The following is a 20940-nucleotide window of genomic DNA, read 5'->3' on the forward strand; positions in this document are numbered from 1 at the left end:
TGTATAATGGATTTCCATCACTTAATTGATTTCAAGAATTGATTTTAAAAGATGAATTTACCACATACCTGTACCATAATGAATCATTCAGCTTTACAAGTTGTTTTTAAATGCTACTTGTGTCAGATCTGTTTTATATTCAGCATGCACTGACTATTTTTATATACAGACACTATAAGTGCCTGTTTATCTTAAAACGGAGCAATGGGAATGGCTTCATAGGGATAGGTATAATGTTCAACTCTGTTATATCAGACTGTTGGGAAAAATTAAGGAGGGTCATTTAGTTTCAGTTAAGGTTTGCTAAATTTTGAGCACTATAGACATGTTTGTAAAATTTATTTTAGTTGTCTGAGACAGTCCCATGCATTTGTTTGGTTTACAAGTGGTGTTTTTGAATTCAAAATCAAAGTGAAGCGTTGGATTTTAATTCCTTGTTTGGAATTTGATAAATTTATCTTCAGTTTCACATGGAGTTTGTCCCTCTTGTTGAATGGGACGTTTACAGTATTTCAGATGACCTTTTTCTGAAAGCTTTGAGCGTTTTAAGGTGGAATAGGTATGGGAACTACAGAGATAGACCTTTTGGAAGAAGTTGTTTGGAAATAAACTTCCTCATCAGCACAAAACTGGCATTTTCTTTATTATTAATGAATATATGATATTCCTGGTGGTGTTATTTGTCGGCTGTGTTATTTGATTTGTTTTATGTCTTATACATTGGTTATTGTACAAATGAGCAAACTTTTGTTTGTATGGATATTATGATAGTTTCATCACATTTGGAGGATATAATGGTGCTTAATGCACATATTTACTAAAGAGAAGAATAAAAGGATCATCTTCTGACCATGTTAAGTAATTGTTGAGATCAAGTTGGGGACAACTCCTGTGATTTGACTGGCTGTGAGCAAACACAATACCACCTCTAAGTCGTTTGTTGCATTGATGAAAAGTATAAGTAATGTGAAGAACTATGAGATAGTGTTTGCATAAATCTGCCATAGATTGTATGTTTATTTCATATATCAGCAGGAAGCTGGCCTGTGTTTGATCACTGTCTCTCGGCATATCAAAACTCTATAATATCCAAACCACAGACATCCACAGTAATCCAGAGATGATGATAATTGTAAACCAGATTAGAAGTTTGATACTTTGTTGCACACGCACCTCTGGTTATCAGTCAGCAGGACACTGTTTCATCCCTATGAGGCACACTGTGTTTGTTTGCGAATGTGTGCTAATGTGCATGCATAAGTTTGTGTTAATGCATATATGCACGTGTATATTTGTGCTTACATGCATGCAAGTACCGGTATGTGCACGTTTATCCATAAGTAGAGGTGTGATAATTTCACATAATACGGATATGGTAATGTCAGTGTGTTACCAGGGAAAACTTTAAATTTTGAAAGCTACATATATGGTTACTGCATTGATTATTGGTATTAATGGTATTATTAACTTGAAAAGGATTTAAGAAACATATCTTGTAGACTACAAGTACTTTTAATTAATGTATGCTAGTTCTTTTGCACCTTAAGCTATCGTCTGTGCTACCCGTCACTGCATAATTGGTAGTTGTATCTTCTTAGCGCTTTTTTCTGAGCACACAGATCTGTTAGTTTCTCATTTATCTCTAATTCTTATCTGCTGCTTAATATTTGGCCTGTACACACTAAAACTGAATGGGAATCAAAAATTTTAAGCAAATATATTAATGGGAATAATTGTGGGTTAATGGAAGAAACTTCTATATGCTATAAGTTAACTTATATTTAGAATTCCCATCCAATGTCAAGAAAAGTTATTAGCACTACTGTGAGACAGAAATTGGTAAGCTTCTGCACATATCAAGAATGAGGCTCTTTCTTTGCAACATTTACCTTGCATCAATGCTGCCACCTGGTGGTTACTTATCCAGCAGCAGTTCTCATCGTTTGACAGGGTGGTTGTCATTTGTAGCCTAGGCTACTGATCTTGTAAACAAAAACATTTAGACAAATTGTTTAAGAAGTGATTGGAGATACATGCCATTGCCTGTTGATGTCTCAAGAAAAAAATGATAATGATGAAATTTGTGTTGCTAATTGCATATTTTATTAAATATTTTATTAGAAATTGTATCATAAAAAAAACTACATGGTGCACTCCTTGTTGACCCTGTCACTATTCTGCAAAGGAGGTGAAAGCCTTTAAGGAGAGGACAAGAACCTTTCTTGTCAGCTTAAGTGGCAGTCTCAAATTTAAAGTCATTCTAGAAAAAGTGGAAGAAAAATAAATTATAGAATTGTTGTTGTAACTCTAGTATCTACATGTATGTGTAACATCGATGTTAGCCTGCTGCAGAGCTTACTGTGAAGGAGGTTATTTAAAACTTTGATAGTTAAACGTTCTTTGAAAATTTTACAGTAACTGCTGATTTGTTTTAGATTAGATTGGCTTTGAAAATAAAATTGAAAAATTAAATTGAGTTTTAGATGATGGCCAGTAGGAACATCTTTCTAAGGTAGCATGATATATATTGTGCAAAGCAATGAGAATAATGTAATAGTTGTGTTGCTAATGTCTGAAAAAATAAGCAGATTATATTTTTCATATAATCACCAAGAGGAGGGGGTTTAAGAACAATGTGCCACTGTTGAAATAGTTTGGTTCATGTGCAAGCTGAACTGGGTATGACCTCACCAGTCATGGTATAAATTTGCCCAAGGAAACCCAAACAAACACACTGTTGAGGTGGATGCTTGCCTTTATACCACACACTGACAAGCTGAAAAAAAGTCAAAAGTTGAAAAATTGACTGAGGAAGCTGAGGGTCAATCTCCATAGTGTGAAGCTGCCATCATGGAGGTTTATTCATATGTTTGAACTTCCCCCTCTGTTAATGAAGTAGTAATAGTAGAGTAACAGTGAGATATCACCCCTGTAGGTCTTTTCCATGGATTAATGCACAATACTGCATGGTATATACCACTAAATCAAGAGCAACAGTAGAGAAGGGGGATAAAGGGGCACTTTCGTATGTTCTTTAGTGTTTATGAGCATGTTTTGTGCATTAAACTTTTTTCATGCATAACAGTATGCAAGATACAACATATGTATATAATGTGATGCAATGTCACATCTAACACACTAAAACAACTGTACCAAAGAGACCCCTCTGGCTGCAAACAAGTAATTAAGGGTCAACTTGCTTTCTCAGTAGATGATATTCTCAGAACATCCTTAAGTCACTCCTAATTGATCTGATTTTCAGTGAAAATTGGTCAGAATAAACAAAAACATTTCACTGGAATCAAGAACTATGAATTATAATGGTTAACATATAAGAAATTCAACCAGTTTAAAAATTGAGTTAGATCAGATTGAACAAGTATATTTTTGATATGCCACTCTTTAAAAAAAATAGGTTATTAAAAAAAGAAAAAGATATATTTTGAGTGAGGGTAGGTTCAGGTCTATATAGCCAGCATTTTGGAAGGGGTCTTTAGCTGAAAAAAAGACCCCTTTTTATCCCTTTAAATGACTGGACTTGAGAAATGGCATAGAACGTACTGAAGATCAAGTTTTGATTCACAGCATACCTTTTCCTATCAAAAGGGTGGTTCTTTCAAATACTCAAAAATACCCAGTACTCTTTCCTGTCTGTGGGCCTGAGGGTGGACGTGGGGTTATAGTGCTAGTCTGGCCAGGGTTTCTTTTACAAGTTTCTTGCTGGCATACTTGTTAAAATACTGATCATAACTGTCCCAGCTGTGTCACTAAAACTGTGTTGAAAAATAAATGAAAGATGTTGTGTCTGACTGTTTAAGATAGCAACTGTAGCCAGATTGAAGCTTCTCAGCAGATGATGGGAAGGGAGCAGAATAACAAGTGGCTGTTGCCAGCAGTATCAGGGTCTTGTAGCAAATACATAACCCTCCCATCAAGATAATATTGACCCTACCTCCTGGATAATGCTGGTGCAGTAGGATTTCAAAGATTTGAAAAATTGTTAACAATCTGTGAAAATAAAGACTGTAACATCATATTCTGTTCTAAGTGCAGCTCTGTTCTGGTGTTATGTCACATTAACACTTTGTAGCAGGGTGAGTGTGTGTAGAGTAGGAGGTAGGAGTTTTTTTTAACACAAGGACTTCTGACTTGATTCTCATGTGTAATCAGTAGCATAGTTGTTAATATCTTTGTAATCAGTCATGATGAAATGACATCTCACTATTTTAAGTGCCATGCTTCAATTTTTTTTTTTTTTTTTTTTTGTCTGTTTCATCAGTGATGTCATTATTTCAATTGGTATTCATTATGTCTCAACTTCTGAAGACTGAATTGATATCCCTATCAAAAATCATTTAAACAGTGATGACATATATGAAGTATTGCATTGTTTCACATCTTAAGGAAAGCTTAACAGTACATTGTAATTGATATTGTACTTTTTAATTACTGAAACGTAGCATTCAGTGCAGATGCTTAAAAGCCTTCTTAAAGTTTGTGCTTAGGCTTTAAGGCAGAAAGTTGACTTCATTACCCCATGCAGGGAGATTAAAGTTGAGAAAATACATAATCAAATATGGCATATGAAAGATACACCAGAGTTCAACCAGATTTTAATTTAAGTAAATTCAGCTCAGTTCAAGCAGATAGAGAGGCCTTTCAGAATGAGAAGAGCTGAGTGCTAGCTAGGCCACGACCTAAATATGGCAGACATACATGAAAAGAAGACCGCTTAATCCTGTAACGGTCTCTCTGCCTCTGACACGCGTACGGCTCCTCACACATTATCCCTCGACTGGTTGAATTGAGCAGAGATTAAATTACTGTGCCCCTGCAGGGAGGATGCGTGGGGAGGCGTGTGAGAGGCAGAGATACCATTATAGGATTAAGCGGTCTTCCTTTCATGTAGGTCCGCCATATTAAGGTCGTGGCCTAGCTAGCACTCCGCTCTTCTCATTCTGAATGGCCTCAAAGATATTTGTACTGAGAGGTAGTTTGTCCGGGTATAAATGTGACTGGAGTAGGGACAGTGCTGTGGTGTGAACAGTGGGAGGTAGAAGGATGGAAACCATTTAACAGTGTGGCTACAGCTAACACCAACATGCAGGACAGCTTCTTTTAATCTCCTTGAAATAATTCTGTATGCTGCAAGTTTTTATTTGCTGTCTGGGTGGACAGCACACTGAGAAGATCCAATGTTTCTACTTGTGGTACAGTGTAGATTAGGTGTGTGGACAGCCGTGTGTCTAATAGGGCAAGCTTAACAGTTGATTATGATTTATATTGAATTTTTTCTCATTATTAAAAGTTGAGAATTTAATGTAAAATTAATGCAGATCATCAGATCATATCATTCTTCTTGTTGGCAATGTTTCTTCAGCTCTTGTGCACCAAGCTTAAGTTATTAAGTGAAGTTGAAAAATGCTCCCTGTGGCCACACACCTTTCTGTTTTTTTTTTTTTTTCATCAATCCAACAGTCACTCCCTTAAAACACTTTTCAAAAAAATTCTCTGGTAAATTTATATGTATTTGGCTTGATAGATAAACCAACATTTGCAAAATATTTGCTGCTTCTCTTCAGTTGCTGTGGGATTTATGTTTTTTATTTTTATTTTTCAAATATCTCCTGGGTAGTCAGGAAGTAGCTTGTAGATCTACAAATGCATCTGTCACAAGGGTGTTTACCATATCTTTCTACTGCATACCTTACACAGGTATCTATGGCAGGACTCTTAGACTTCCAAAATGACAATATTTTAAAAGGTGTGTATGTGTATGCCTAACATAACATATTTCAGTGTTCATTTCAGAATTCAAAGCTTTAATTTTTTTTATGGAAAACAAGTTGCTGGTGTCCTACAGTAGGTGTGATCTTCAAAATTAGTGTTACTGAGGTATATTATAGAAAGCTCAAGGCAAATCAAACTCTCAAGTCAAATGGATCACAAAACCAATTACAAACTATTACATCTTTTTATACCTGTTTAGGAAAATAACATGGGTTTTTGTTCAGTGAGCATGCAGGTTATTCACATGCTTGTCTGCACCCTGATATACATATCAGGCTTATACTACAAAGCACATATATACAAGTATGAGCAAAATCCTGATAGAATAATTAAAGCTTTGAATTCCACAGTGATAATTACTTTGCATTCTTTGGAAGTCAACTGCCAACTCTGTAAATTACCTAAGCACACAATAGTGACAGTATGGTTAAGTTCTTGATTCAATGTCTAAGTGCGCAGCCATTGATTTGTTTTGTGCATACAGTAAAAAGTTTATGGGAAGTAAATATTTCATGGAATACGAACCAGGATTCTATGAATTTCCATTGAAAAATACTTGGGGCATATGATTGTGGACTGATTTTTTCCCAATTTGTCAATGGCCACATTCAGAACAGATGATCCACAGACTAACTAATATTCTCTGCAGTCAGGCCTTATAAACTGATTAGGTGTTTAATAACACTACCTGCAGATCTTTTAGCACAAATGCCTATATTAACCATCAAACCTATGAATTAACCAGCACACTGTACAGTTATTTAGTACCAACATAGCAATACCTAGCACTAACTGTATATGTTATGGTAGTGCTGGTTAATTTGTGGGTTAGGTGGTTAATATAAGTGTTAGTGCTAAAAAATCTGCGGGTGGTGCTAGTAAACAACTAATCCATTTATAAGGCCTGTGCAGTGCAGGCAGTCTTGTTTTAGGCTATCTTACACCCCATTTCCATAGATTAGATCGACCTACTTTAGATCGACCTAACTCCCTGGGGGTTCACGCTAAATAGCTGTCAGCCGGGCGGACACGAAAGTTAATTACCCCTTACAGCTTGTAGTAGGCGGGACGGACATTTAAATCGGATTATCTCAAAGTAATCTAGTGAGACTCCCCACGGGGATAGATCGATCTAAAATTTATGGGAATAGAGCCTTAGATAATTTTCATTTAAATTTGTTTGTGCTGCCACCTTTAGGTAGGTCTATGCTTATTAAATTTACCGTGGATGAAAAATAAAACATAAAAATCTGTTTAGATTGGATCTAGTTCAGAAGACAATTTCAGTAAGTGACAACTGCTGTCCATGCTTTTCCGGACAATCTTGTGGGCAACACAAGAGTTATTTATGCCAGTGTTTATGTTTGGTATAATAGTCAGATGAATTTTTCCCTGCTGTAATAATTGTACCTTTGAGAAATGAAGGCAGCCAATGGAGGGGTCAGGCGAAGTTCACTGCAAGCCATAGTCCGTGCTTTCTGCATTGAAAGTCTTTAATTACAAAGCTCGGAGAACAGCAGGCATTTATTTGATTTATTCTGTGGACATTGCAGAGGTACCAGATCAAAAGCATGGCCATCATGATACAGGATATGACTGCTATAAGTATTTGAATAAAAAGAAAAACCAGTTTACTGATAAGGAGAAAACAGCTAAAAGAAAAACATGTCCAGCAAGAATTCTTTTTTATCCTTAATGGTAGTCTGCAAACGGTCATCCATGACCAACAAGAAAAACAGACTAAAGGCCTGCCTTTCACTTTTAAAAGAAATGTGAGATGCTAGAATATTTGCTGGTTCCCTTGGTCATATCAGTTTTGATTGATTGGGGCTTGAGGGGGAAATGTGCTTATTTGAAGAAGGCAGCATGATGTTTCAGATGTTTTCGGTGAAAAAAATGGGGAGGAAAAAAAACATTGACTGAGAAAGCCCCAGCATATATCTTTGGAGGTAATTAAAATCTTTGAGTCAGGCTGAAAAGATTTATTTCAATTACCAAGTCCAAAGTTTGTGTATGAATGGCAGCCCTGTGTAGGTTGGCCATTGACTTCCTTTTAAAAAAATTCCCTCTAGACACCTAACTATTTTGGACATAATTCTCTACTGACTGCTCTCTCAATTAAGGCTAGGGGTTAAATGGTCAGAAGACTGCCAATATATAATGCCATAAAAAGTGGACCATCTGCCGCGTGGTCCTCCCCCTGACTGTCCTACTGAACTGCCCAACTGACTGACTGACCCACCTGACTGACTGACCCACAGGCAGAGACTTCCTCCCTTGAATGTTTTGGTCAGTCTAATAAAAGAGTTCAGTGACCTGTGGTTCCTTCTCACCATGAAGACATTAATTCCATGCTCTATGCAATATAATGGTCAGTGGCGCTGGTGTCCAAGACAGTGATGTGTTTGGATATACTGTAGTAGTAGTCTGGTTGACAACTTGACCAAAATGCCTTGATATGTACATGTACCTTCACTTTGGTCTTAGCATTTTTGATAACTTGACTAGTTAAAGTGTTATGACATTTTTCTTTTCCATTAGATGCCCATACATTGACACATACTGGTACATGGTGAGGGCTTGGAAAGAATGACATCTAAATTTGACATGGGGGTCTAAATTTGGTGATCATGCATCTGAAAGGTGAAAATGACACTCAGTTTCTAATGGTTTTAATTGCTGACCATTTGACTTTCCACAATGACACCAAGATGCAGCTGACATCAGTCAAAGATATGTCTGTTTTGTTATGAAAGGTCTCAAGGGTTGGATGCATGTCATAAGGCCCTAAAGTTCATATACGTATAATGTACACCTAATTGTTCAAAATTGAGGGACAATAATGGGTTAGTAGTGCGGGTATTTTTGCAACCAAAAATGCCTGAAGGTTATTGCCACTATCCTTGCCTGTCATGTCCTGTATTTCTTTTTTAACCATCTTCCCATTTGATTGATTGGTGGCTATTTGCAGCACGTTTGAATGTGTTGAACAAAAAGAAATGTAAAGGCAGCTCAAGTAGCCTGCAATTATATCATTTCATGGGCTGTTTCACAAGTAGAAAAAGTATAGACATATTATTTACACAGGCCAATTTGGATTTTTTTTTTTTTTTTCAGATTTCTCTAGTGCATGTTACTTTAAACCCACAAAGTAACTGTCATTATTGGACAAGTATATATTGATCTGTGGCCTAGTGAATTGCTGTTTAAATTAACCACATGGCACTGAAACTTCCTATGTTCAGTGTGTGTTCTGTGGTCCTTAGAATTGTCCAGTTGATAACATTTAATGAAGTTACTGAACTTTAAAAGATGTGCTCACAGACATTGAGTACAAAGTTTGATAATACATCAGAAAGAATGAGGAATGCTGTTTTGGTGAAACTTTATTTATTTATTCATTTATTCAATATTTCTATTCAATATTTGTATCCTTTTTTCCCAGATTTTGGTCTAAGCAATTCCTTCACGGCAGAAGAGATGCTGAAGACTCACTGTGGCTCTCCAGAGTATGCTGCACCTGAATTATTCACAACTGGAAAAACATATGGACCAGAAATAGACATTTGGAGCTTGTAAGTTTCTCTGAAATTTGGTAAACTTTCTTGACCTTTTGTATCAAAGGTTCGGAAAGGAGAAGGGTAAGGAACAGGATAACTTTGTTTTTTTTCAAAAAGTGGTTCAAATTTTACAAAAATATTTCTTCAGAGATCATTTACAATGTACACAACATTAAAAAAAAACATATTTAACTATATTTCATTAATCTTAACTGTGGCATGTGTTTAAAATGTTATAAAATCAATGATTAATGTGGTAGAATGTGTTAGGTGTAATATTCTTAGTGTGTTTGATGAGACACTGATCATGTTCTAGGTGTGACATTGATACTGCTGCATGATTTGTCAATGGTTAACTTATTTTTCAGAGGAATCAACATGTATGCACTGCTAGTAGGAAAACTTCCATTCACAGCACCATTTAATGATGAGCGACGTAGACAGATGCTTTTACAACAAATACAGAAGGGGCTTTGTCTACAACATGATAAAGAAATGGCCCATCTTTCTCCAGGTAAGATACAAACATACCTGTCTAAAGAGCAAGAAATGCCAGCAAGGAAGTTAAGTACCTGCCCATTGGTTTTACCCTAGAGAAATTGACAATGGTTTAAAAAACTGGTGATAAAGAAAACTTCAGTGTAAAAAATTATCAGTTGATGTGTTTTGTACCAAAGTAGATGTATTGTAGTCACAAAGGAGGGGATTTATACCTCCATACTTGACTTGATTATGTAAAAGATATTGTATTTGAAAATTGACCATTGCTGTTTAAATACATTCCACTATACCTTCAGATTGCAGAAGTTTGTTACGCCAGCTAATAGAGCCTAACCCTGACTATCGCCTGCCCATGATAGAGATAGAGGTGCATCACTGGGTGACCAGGAGTGGTGCCTGTCCATTTTACCCTTACCAGGCCCCACCTAGGGATAGGACGTTAAGAACACAGGTGATTGTTGGTTGATTATTAGTTACTATGCTGGTAAAAAACAACTGCCATTAACATACCAAAACCTGGGGTGGTTTGCTGCTGGGGAGGAACCTGTCATCAATTAAAACAGTGGATCGTTAAATTTAACTGGGCCAGAAGATGTTAAAAGGACTGAATTCATATTCATCATGTGCATAACGTGGGATGCCTAAGAGGAATTCAGGAATATTAGTTTGTGAAGGTCACATAATAATCCTCAAGATAGGTATTTTGCAAATCTGTTCTGTTTCAGGTGATTGAAGAAGTATCTGGCCTGATGGACCTGGACCCCAAGGAGGTGGAGAAGAAGGTCCATGAGTACAGGTCAGATGAACTGTCGGCCATGTTTAACATGATGGTGGAGGCACAAAAGAAGGAGCAAGGTACTGCCACAAAGAAAGCAGATTTAAGTGATGTTTTGTTAACAGTCACAAAATTCACTTTATAGGCTTTTTAAGATTTAAGAAGCATCAACTTCTGCCAAGAAAGTCATGTTTTTACCTCAATTTTTCTGTCTGTTTGTTTGTCACCAGCCTAATTCAAAATAAAAAGTTGCGGTTGGATTTTGATTAATTTTTTTAGAATAAACCAAAAATGGGCTAAGTGATACGACTTTGATGGTGAATGTGATCCGTATTACCATCTGGACCCAATAATTTTAAAGGATTTCTTCAGTGTCGTGAGACAAGACCAGTGGTCTTGACCCATTGTGCAATGTTTGTGATCTTAACTACCACATTTTATCATTACTTGGCTAAGGTCTGTCCTCTTTGAGTACTTTTCTAGTTCCCCATACTTTAAATGATTTAGCTTGTTTCTTCCTCCCATTGAGTCACAGCAGTTGACAAGTACATATTTACTCACAGTAAACTAGCATGTATTGCTTGCAGGTTTCTATGACCTAGACCACACAGTAAAGAAGACCCCTAAGTACCAGGAACAAATTATGAAGCATACCTTGCGTTCTCAGTTCAGCAGTCGTTTACAATTCAGAGACCCCAAGCATGGGGCAGTACGAACCTTAGCACAAGCCATTGCACACCCACAAATAGTTAGACCAAAGAAAGGTTAGTTTCATTTCAGAAGTTTGCTGTAGCATAATTTGATTTTTTTATTATACATTGGTGTTTTTATGCATTTCTGTATCATTCACCCCAGGTGTACTGTATTTGTATTTTAGTTGAAATTAACCTGTAATAGAGGTGAATATTGTTGAAATCTTGAAATATTGTTGAAATTTTTAAAACTTACTCTGTCCAACTTGCCCAGACACAATTTAGTCTGTCTTCTTGAATTTCCTTGTTAAAAGCAGGTCAGTATGTTAGGATCTATTTACTTATCCGCTTAAATAAAGCAGAAATAAGTTAATGCTGCCATGTTGTGAGATAATTTTGTCACATCTAAAGTACAATGGGGTGTATTTGCTAATAATGTACAATGGGGTGTATTTGTTAATTTGTTCTGATGAGGCAACAGCAACATTTTTATGTGGTGAAAATTGTGTTTTTGATTTCAAGCAGATGACTCTCAGTTGTACAGCTATGAACACCATCTTTAACCTATTTAATCACAACTTTAAGTACTACAATCTGATCCAGAAAAATTCTCATTTTATCAGTAAAGAGGAAAAATAATGTCTTTGTTTGATGTATCAGTCCACCTTAATATCTGTGTCTGTCCCACCATCATTGTCAAGTTTACTGGTAAATGAAATAGCTAAAATATATTTAGGCTCATCTCATGAATAAAACAGCAAGTACTTGAACATTTAATACATATGGTTATAAATTACTTTTCAGGGTTTTCAGGGTTTGTTTAATGTGTTGTACTAAAGCTGACTTAACCATAGTACATAACTAAACATTTTTCTTATATGTCTTTGCTGCAGAGAGCCCTAGCCAGTGTCCTGTAACTGTGACAGTTCAGGGGGGGTCACCAGCTCACACCCAGGTAACATTACAAACGGGCAGTACAGGCAATACCCAGGCCACACCCATATATCTTGGAAATGGACTGGGACAGATGGGACAGAGTGATGCTTCCAAAACTGACCAACAAGTAAGTGATTGGCATTCTTATCATTGAAATCAGTTTAGGTCAGTGTTACTCAGTTGTTATACATGCATCCTATACTGCTTGCATTTATTCTGAACGTGTACATGTATTTGGGATGATGGCTTGAAAGGTTTTCAAATTCAAAAACTGCCCTTTGCTTCTTTAACAAAAGTGTTGCACCCTATTGACTAAAACTTGCTGGAAATAAGTCTAACAGTGTGTTGAAGTCAGAGTCACTATTATAATAATAGCACTTGTGATTATCTATCTAACTGAAAATTTCAGTTATCAAGTCTCTCATTTCAGAAAATTAAAAAACCAAACAACCTACAAGTATCAGGTGAAATGCAGTTGAACAAGAGTCCTTCACCACTGAGAGGCAGTCTTAAGAAAAGAACTAATCTAAGAGTTCAGAACCCAGATTTCATGGAAACTATGCACAGTTCCCCTCTCATGTCCCCCAAGTCTTCACAATCCACACCACCAACACCAAGGTCTGCGAAAAGCCAAGTTCACTTCAGTATGGATGTAGATCAGATCAATGTGCCAAACAGTAAAACAAACAAGGCCAGTTCAGTTTGCTCTCCAAGTTTGAAGAAAATGAGTAATGGCCATCTTCATAATGCCTGGCAGGACAGTAGGGACGGTCAAACAGGATCTGGAAAGGGGGGTGATGAACACAGCCATGCTCGGGAGGCATGCAAGGCATCTGGTGCAATTCCAAAGTGTTCATATTTTAGCCACCCGGTTCCATTTTACACCAAACCAGAGAAGAGGCCACCAGGAAGACCGGGTTTCTCACACAGTCCTTCTTTGGGCAGGAAACGATACACTGTTCCTGCACCAAGTAGTGCTTTGTCAGAAAAACACAGTAAAGAGCAGCTTGGACCGTCACAAACAAATCTTCCAGATGATGAAAAATTGAAAAGGGCAGAAAGTGCAAATGGAAATGAATTAACAGTTAAAAGTAATGGAAAAAATGAAAAGATTAGTAAAAATCCAGCAACAGCTATTGTTAATACAAAAGGGAACCCGCACCAAGAAATTCACCGAGAACATTCAGAAGAAGGTGAAGAACAGGACATTGAAGCTGAATTAGCAGCAGCTTTTGAAGAACAAATTTCCTTAGAAAGTGACACTGTTTCAAACTCTTTTGAGGATATTGAAACAGTGGAAATAGACAATATAAAGGGAGGGATGAAAACCTCCAGCCCCAATGCAAATGAATCCAGCAAAAGCACACCCAGAAAATCGCCAACCAAATACTTTGGTCGCAAAATTTGCATGAAGCCTAAACCAGTGCTGGCAATTCCAATAGCCACAGCTGAAAGTTTATCTGAAGACAGTGACAGTTCTCATGGAGGGACATCGGTGACTGGTAAAGTGAAAGGGGTTCAGAAGTTGTTTCCAAGTTCCAGGCAGAGTCCTCAAAACAAGCAGAAATGTAGCCGTGCTGCTGTAAACAGCACTCCTATGGCTACTGTATTTACATACCCTGGTGATCTGAAAAGTCCTGTACCAGATCTTCCTATTAGGTGAGTGAATATGCTTGAAAACATAGCACATTGTAAGATGATATGAAAAAGTGTTATGGTTTTATAAAATTAGTTCAAGATGAACAGTCATGACACAAGGAGAATTATCATAATGTCACATTCAAGGTCGAATTCTAGAAATGGGTGTGTTTTACTGAGTAGCAGCTTTCTAAATAGAGTTATGATTTTCCCTACAAGATTTCAAACAAAAGCAGTGAAAGCCTTTCTCTTGGCTCCTCCAGGTTAAAATCCTGAGAGGTATTTTGAAGTTCATCTAATTATAATTTTATGTATTATAAAGTTTAAATTTTAGACTCATATTCATCCTTGAAAATCCATGAAAAGAAAATGTGTTGTAGTGGACATCCCCCTTTCTCCCGCTCCCGCAAATAAGACGACTGATTAAGTCTGATTTTGTTTGATTTTATTAGTGAATTTCTTTTTAACTTGAATAAATTTTGTGTATAATTTACTTGGTCATCGGTACCATGACCATGATACAACAAATTATAATATTTTATCAAAGGAAAAAGTAATTTCTGATTGATGTTGATTACTTTCCTTAGACTGGAACCACATGATGAGGACACTTCCCCATCCTCACCTCTGTTGGGTAAGAAAGGCAGCAGTGAGCGGCATGCTTCTCCTAACTGCAAGACTAAGACTCCCACGGGCAGCAGAGGTGAGTGAGGATAATATCCTGTAGTTAAGCAAACAGAACAAATGAGAAATTCATCAGAGTAGGAAATCTTTGTTTGAATATCTGAGTTTTATGTGTGAGGCAAGTTTTGAGTTTTGTGTGTGAGATTATGCTATTATGTCAAGGGTATTGTAAGCCTTTGCTATCATAGATTCCAAAAAATGAGTTTTTTTTCTGCATCTCATTATTCAATAATGCATCTATCTTTGTGCTAATTTAAAACAATAAAAATCCCCTCAAAAATATAAATTATTAGCATTTATATTTCTCTTTGCAATGTATAAGCATAGGCAACTGAAAGCTTTAATTAAACACCTTTCTATTTTGAGGTGAGATAGCATTGGTTCTGGGGCATAATTTCATCCCTGAACAAAATTTTATCTCGAAAATTGGCAGACTTGACCACAAGTGTACGATCTATAATCCCATGCTGTCATTTTGGTTTATTTGTTTTCGTAATGGAGTTATGATCCCCTAATTACAGATTTTCATTGAACAAAGGCATTATTTTGCTTTATCAACTATAAAACCTGAACTAAGGCTTTTAAGAAAAATTGTTGTCAGGGTTTTGGAGCACTAAAGGGTGTTATTAAATTGGCTTTGATATGGTGTTTGGGTGTGCTCATGTAAAGGAGAAATTTGAGAAACCAATGTTTCAATTTTTACCCCAAAATTGCAATTATGGCATCATCATATGATAACATGCATGTAAATGTTAATTTAGTCACTGAACACTGAAGATTTATCTATTATCCAAAAGAATGTATGTTAGGCAGTAAATAAGGAGTTTTGGGCAAAGGCTTACAGTATCCTTAAAGCTAAGCTTAATATACAGTTTTTATATACAGACACTTACAGTGTCTGTATATGTTCTAATTGGTCCGTTTGCCCATGTCGTTGTCTCCCTCACTGTCTGACACATGACCATCGCTCCATAACTTCCAAACCATATTTTAGTTTTACTTTAAATTTACTGAGTGGCTTTGTTTGGTAAAGAGGCAGGTTTCTTTCTTTAATTGGCATGATTGGTTTTCATTTACGGTAATTATTCTGGTTTCATGCACAATTTTGGTGACGTTTGCCCCATAACTTCCAAAGCATATTTTTATTTTCTTAAAATTAACCAAGTGGCTTTGTTTGGTAAAGCAGCAGGTTGCTTTCAAAAAAGCATTATCAGTTTACATTAACAGTAATAATTCTGTTTTTTATGTGTGAAATTTTCATTTTCACACATTAGTATTTTCAGTGGCTTTTATATCACATGGAATTGAATCACTTGCTAGTTTTTCAATGTCCATGTTACCTGTAGTACATAATGTAAGAGAGTAAAAATGATTGTGTTATTTTAAAGCATTGTGTAACAGTGCATCAAAGTTGGCCAAAACATTATTTTGTGCACTTATTTCTGCATAATGTTTGAATATTTGACAGCTTTGTTGCCTTCTTTCCTGTATGGTGTCTGTATATTTGCCAGCTTTGATGTCTAGTTCAAAATTCAGTTTAGCAACCTCTACTTAAAGAATTTCAAGAACTATTAGAATGCCACTAATGATTTGGTGATTTATCACATTGCTGTTTTCATTTAGAAGTGAATAAGAATTTCTCTGTGGGCTTTTCTTTTCTTTTCTTTCTTTTTTTTTTTTTTTTTTTTTTTTTTTTTTTTTTGACAACTTTTTGCTTGCATTCATAGATCAAGACAAAACAGAATCACCAGGCCGGCGGTTCTTCAAGTTGCATAATAACCACCCAGTGCATAATTCTAAAAAACAGCAAAATGATATTCATGAATGTACACAGGTTGCAAGCAGTCCAGAAATGTCATCACCATGCAATGAATCTAGGGTAAGAATCCTTGATATCACAGAAAATGATAATGTGAGATGTGGTACTTTCTGCAGGGTTGTTCTTACTACAAATATTACTTGTGTTATTTGTGACAGGTAAATGAGCAGCTGAACTGAGAAAAAACAGTGAATGGAATTTTTTTCAGTATATCTGTTGATTGTAATGTCATGCAATATTTTATTTTGACTAAATTGTAATTTTTCTGTGTGACTGGTAATGAATTAACTGAATTACACCATATGAATCACACTATAGCCATGTACAAAAAGTAAATTCTACTGTGTTCATGATCATATTTCTTGTTTGTTATTTACGTACATATTGATTTTATGTCATAATTTTTCTTATAAAAAAAGGTTCATTGACACTTTCATAGATTGAAGTTGATTCTGTGGTTATCAAGTGAAAGTTTTTTTTTTTTTTCTAGGGCACAAAGTCACAAAGACTTTTCTTTCTGCGGCAGTATGACAAGGCAAAGAAACAGATAACATGGCGGCAAGGCCTATCACATTTACTCCGCCGAAAGAATCGGTCCAACAACAACACCCCACCATCCAATCACATGCGACAATCACAGAGCGAGAGCATGCAAGTTGCTAAGCCACCATCCCCCAAAAAGCCTCATCCAAAATGGCAGCCAGAGCACTATCAAGAGATGGAGGCTCGTTGGACAGGAGCTCCATCCCCCAGTGTCACTGATAAACAGAGTGAGTATGCTGCACTATATATATATATATATATATATATATATATATCATTAAACCATCCCATTCTATAAACATTGTAATTGACTTCAACTTAGTCTTTATGTAAGACAAATTGATGTTGCTCCTTCATGTGCATTGCACATGTTCTTGACTGTCAACCTTGGTGCTTTAGTAGGCTGAATGTGGAACAAAAATGCTGTCTACTTGTAAAATGATCTAAGAATGCTTTGTTTCAAGTCATGTATGTAGTCTCTTTGCTGTATTACTGTTCTCCCTAATGTTAAAAGGTACTGATTTTAGCACTGACACTCTACCAGTTACCCTACATGCATGTGTGTGGATGGTAATCTTTATCCCATCTTCTTAATAAAGACCTTGTGATGTCTTTTAATCCCTTGGAACATATTGTACTACACTCCTACTGATTCTATCTTCACCTTTCAGCACTTAATTACTACACAGTAAATAGATTAATATGACACTTCTCTACTCACTTTCTTTCAGCAATTGCCTGGTTCTAATATAGGTTAGGTGAATGATACATATATATATATTTACACATGTACCAAGTGTATTTCTGTTCTTATATCCTTCTTATTGTTGCATGCACTGAAATTATTTTAGTGACCTCAAACTTGATATTTGAATGGTCGGTTAATGTTAAAATGAAAAGTTTCAAACATATTACAGCTCTCTCTGTGAAAATCGTGGAATTTTGCTTTTATATTTGGGTCAGGCACATCACAACCTGTTATTCAGCTGGGTTGTTCTCAAATTTCATCATTAACGAATGATCATTAATCATTTTCTAAATTTAAGTTTGTTTTATCAGTTGTGGAAATTATAAAAAAAAGTAACATTTATACTTTTATTTTAATGATATCTTGTTTGAGTGCATTTCAACAGGTGCATGCTTTTTGTATTCATTTTTCAATATAGCATCCAATTAATTGCCCTTCATACAATAGTAGCAAAAACCATCAGGCTGGAAAGTATCAACAAACCTAATGACATCATTGCTTTAATAAATATTGTGCAGTTTGATTGATTGTTTTCATATACACACAAATGAGTGTCACTCATAACCATCCATGGGTAGAAATCGTCCCTTTTATCTCTAGTTTTTTTTATCATACCTTAAATGATTATATAGATTATAAGTTCAATTGTAAAAAATGCAAAGCATGATATGTTTGATGATATAACATGTATGTTGAATGTGCATGTATGTATGCAGAGGTACCTCTTCCCATGCCAAGTTTCAATGCCATGTTGCAATGTTTCGAATATATGTTATTTTCAAAATGCTTGCATTTTCTGCAGGAAAGAGAAAATTATTTGTAATACAGTATGTTTGTTTTACTGTCTCAGTGTTGATTTAGAGAACTAAGAACTACTGTATCACTTTTAATGACTACTGTATGAAGTTGATGTTTTTCTACCATAAGGATATCTTTTAAGTCATAGATTTACTTTCAAAAGAGATGCCCAGAGATTCTTCATTAACATGACATCAAATAAAAAAGAAACTACTATAGTTGTATTGAATCTTTATATATATATATATATATATATATATATATATATATATATATATATATACTTTTTCTTCTGCTATTCAGGCTTTGAAGGAAGTGGCTACCTGACAGTATGACATGCCCATCAGCAACACTATGCAGACCTGCTAGAAGATTTCTGTGATAGTATTTCACCTTGCACCTGCTTTCACCTTATGCCAGGCCAATTTTACCTGTCATCTATTTGCATATTACCTTTACTTCTCTTGCTTCTATACAATGAACAGCATGCTTGTTAACCCACTGTCTTTTCCCAATTACTTCCTCATCAGGTCTCAATCTATCTTCCTCACCTGTTCCTCGCTCTTCCAAAAGCCCCTGCTTTCTCCCTCTGTTTGACTTAACTTTGTCTCAACTGGGGTCACCATCAGCAAGTCCAATACAACACCAAAGAGAAAGGAAGATCTTGCATAAGAGTGGGCAGTGGCGCACTTTAAAGACTCAGCACAAGTATGAAGTAGACAATAACAAGGTAGTATTTCAGTTATTATAACTGCAAGTGAACTTGAAAAATAATCTTAATTCATTTATTTAGTGTATGTGCTATTAACATTGTTAGCATATGATTTGATTTTTGGATAACCGTGCTCTTCATTAACTTGTCATGGAAAATTTCATGCTGGTTTGAAATTTTTAATGACTAAATATTTAGTTTTTTAAAGAATGGTTTCCAGATTATTCTTATTTAAACTGAACCCTGCTTTTACATAATATACCATACATAATATTCTTTATAAGTGTGAAAAACTTTAATGAGTCTTTGCACCGAAACATTAGAGACAATACTACAATAAATCTCATAACAGCATCAACATTTTGTATTACAGACATCAACAGTGCCAACTACCACGGGAAGGGTGAACCAGCCAAACCCCAGTTCAGATGGGACAGAGAGGTCAGTCCATGGCAAGAGCAGCCCTGCCAAAACCAAGTTGTCAGCTTCCAAAACCCCAACTCCCAAATAGCACTCACAAGGCTATGCAAAATCAAAAGCAACATAAATGGTGCTTTATACCTTAACATTTCCCCCCCAAAAAAACGGTGAAAATAGAAGACTGAATGTGATATATGGTACTTCAAATGTTTGAACCTATTCAGTGTATTTTTAAACATATTATCATTACAAGTAATCCCACTGAATTGAAACAGAGTCAAAATAGGCTATTATAGAGATAGTGTGCTGTGTAGACTATCATAAAGACAGCTAAACTGAGCAATTTTTTTCTGACAGATTTGGTGGAGACTGAAGGAACTAGCATACTGGTAGTTCTGAAACAGGCATTTCACCAAACTCTTTTAATGAAAATATTGCTTATTATTTTCAAGCATCCAGGTTTTGTAGGATAAGGAAAAATAATGTACTTTCTTAAAAATTAATCTACATTTTTAACATTTAACAGGCTCTCTTGTATCAACTTCAGTTAGTCTTGTTGAGAAAGCAAGACATCAATTAGAAAGATTATAGTTAAATTTCCTTTTTAAAAATGCCTTAATTTTGCATGTTTTTGTGATATTATCAATTTTCAACATTATTGATTTATTAAGTCCAGGTTCATCAATGCCTTGTTGCAGGGCTGTGGTTAATGAGGATACATTTTAGTATCTTCATCTATTCATTTGTCACAATTACTGCTTTTTAATCGGTGTCCAGCGGGTTTTTATGCATATTCCCATTAACAATGCAATTCATGTTATCAGTCCACAATACAGCTGAAGTATTCATTGTCCCGTTGTCCAGTGTTTACTGTCTGTTTTAAGACTTTTTTCCTTTACATCTTGTAGGCTTTGTGGAACAGTTTTTAAATTGCCTCTTTTTACATCAATGTTGTGACCAAAAGCATCCTCAGCAGTGTTTCTGTCAACTGAAAACCTCATCAGTGATTGCTGTGGTGATTGGGTATTGTATGTATGGATGTAGAGGATTATGCCATTTTACTGGCCTGTGAATATAGTAATAACTTATTTCTCCATATCCTCCCTGGGAGAGTTGGAAACTAAAAATTCTACTGGTCTATGTAGGGTAAGCACCCTGAAAAGTACTACTTAGGATAAGAAATGTATTTGTAAATAGTTTCTTACTTCTAATAAAATAAGAATGATATTACTCTTCATAATTTATAGTTCTTACATCACTAATTTTGTTGCAGATATGCAATGGCATCATTTCTGTTCTTTTCTTGATTTACAGACGCCATTTT

The 20940-nt window shown here is 35.7% G+C and overlaps 1 protein-coding gene across 14 annotated transcripts in view; it reads left to right on the forward strand.

Moving 5' to 3' along the window:
* LOC106165036 (uncharacterized) overlaps positions 1–19769 on the forward strand; it is a 139086-nt gene extending 119317 nt beyond the window's left edge. For 13 of the 14 annotated variants that reach the window (XM_087001895.1, XM_087001900.1, XM_087001893.1 and 10 more), the window contains 12 exons: positions 9236–9365; positions 9719–9864; positions 10148–10302; positions 10577–10706; positions 11214–11390; positions 12212–12381; positions 12685–13913; positions 14480–14595; positions 16304–16455; positions 16886–17165; positions 18788–19214; positions 19570–19769. In XM_087001895.1, the coding sequence (XP_086858021.1) occupies positions 9236–9365; positions 9719–9864; positions 10148–10302; positions 10577–10706; positions 11214–11390; positions 12212–12381; positions 12685–13913; positions 14480–14595; positions 16304–16455; positions 16886–17165; positions 18788–18819 (2717 nt within the window). In that variant the 3' untranslated portion in view covers positions 18820–19214; positions 19570–19769. Of the gene's footprint in view, positions 1–8405; positions 8434–9235; positions 9366–9718; positions 9865–10147; positions 10303–10576; positions 10707–11213; positions 11391–12211; positions 12382–12684; positions 13914–14479; positions 14596–16303; positions 16456–16885; positions 17166–18787; positions 19215–19569 lie in introns of those variants that run through there. The other variant, XM_087001905.1, reaches the window with a different exon arrangement.
* Positions 19770–20940: the final 1171 nt, after the last annotated feature.

This window comes from Lingula anatina, chromosome 1, assembly GCF_051362555.1.
Source record: "Lingula anatina isolate TDL-2025a chromosome 1, LinAna3.0, whole genome shotgun sequence".
Classification (NCBI taxonomy): Eukaryota; Metazoa; Brachiopoda; class Lingulata; order Lingulida; family Lingulidae; genus Lingula; species Lingula anatina.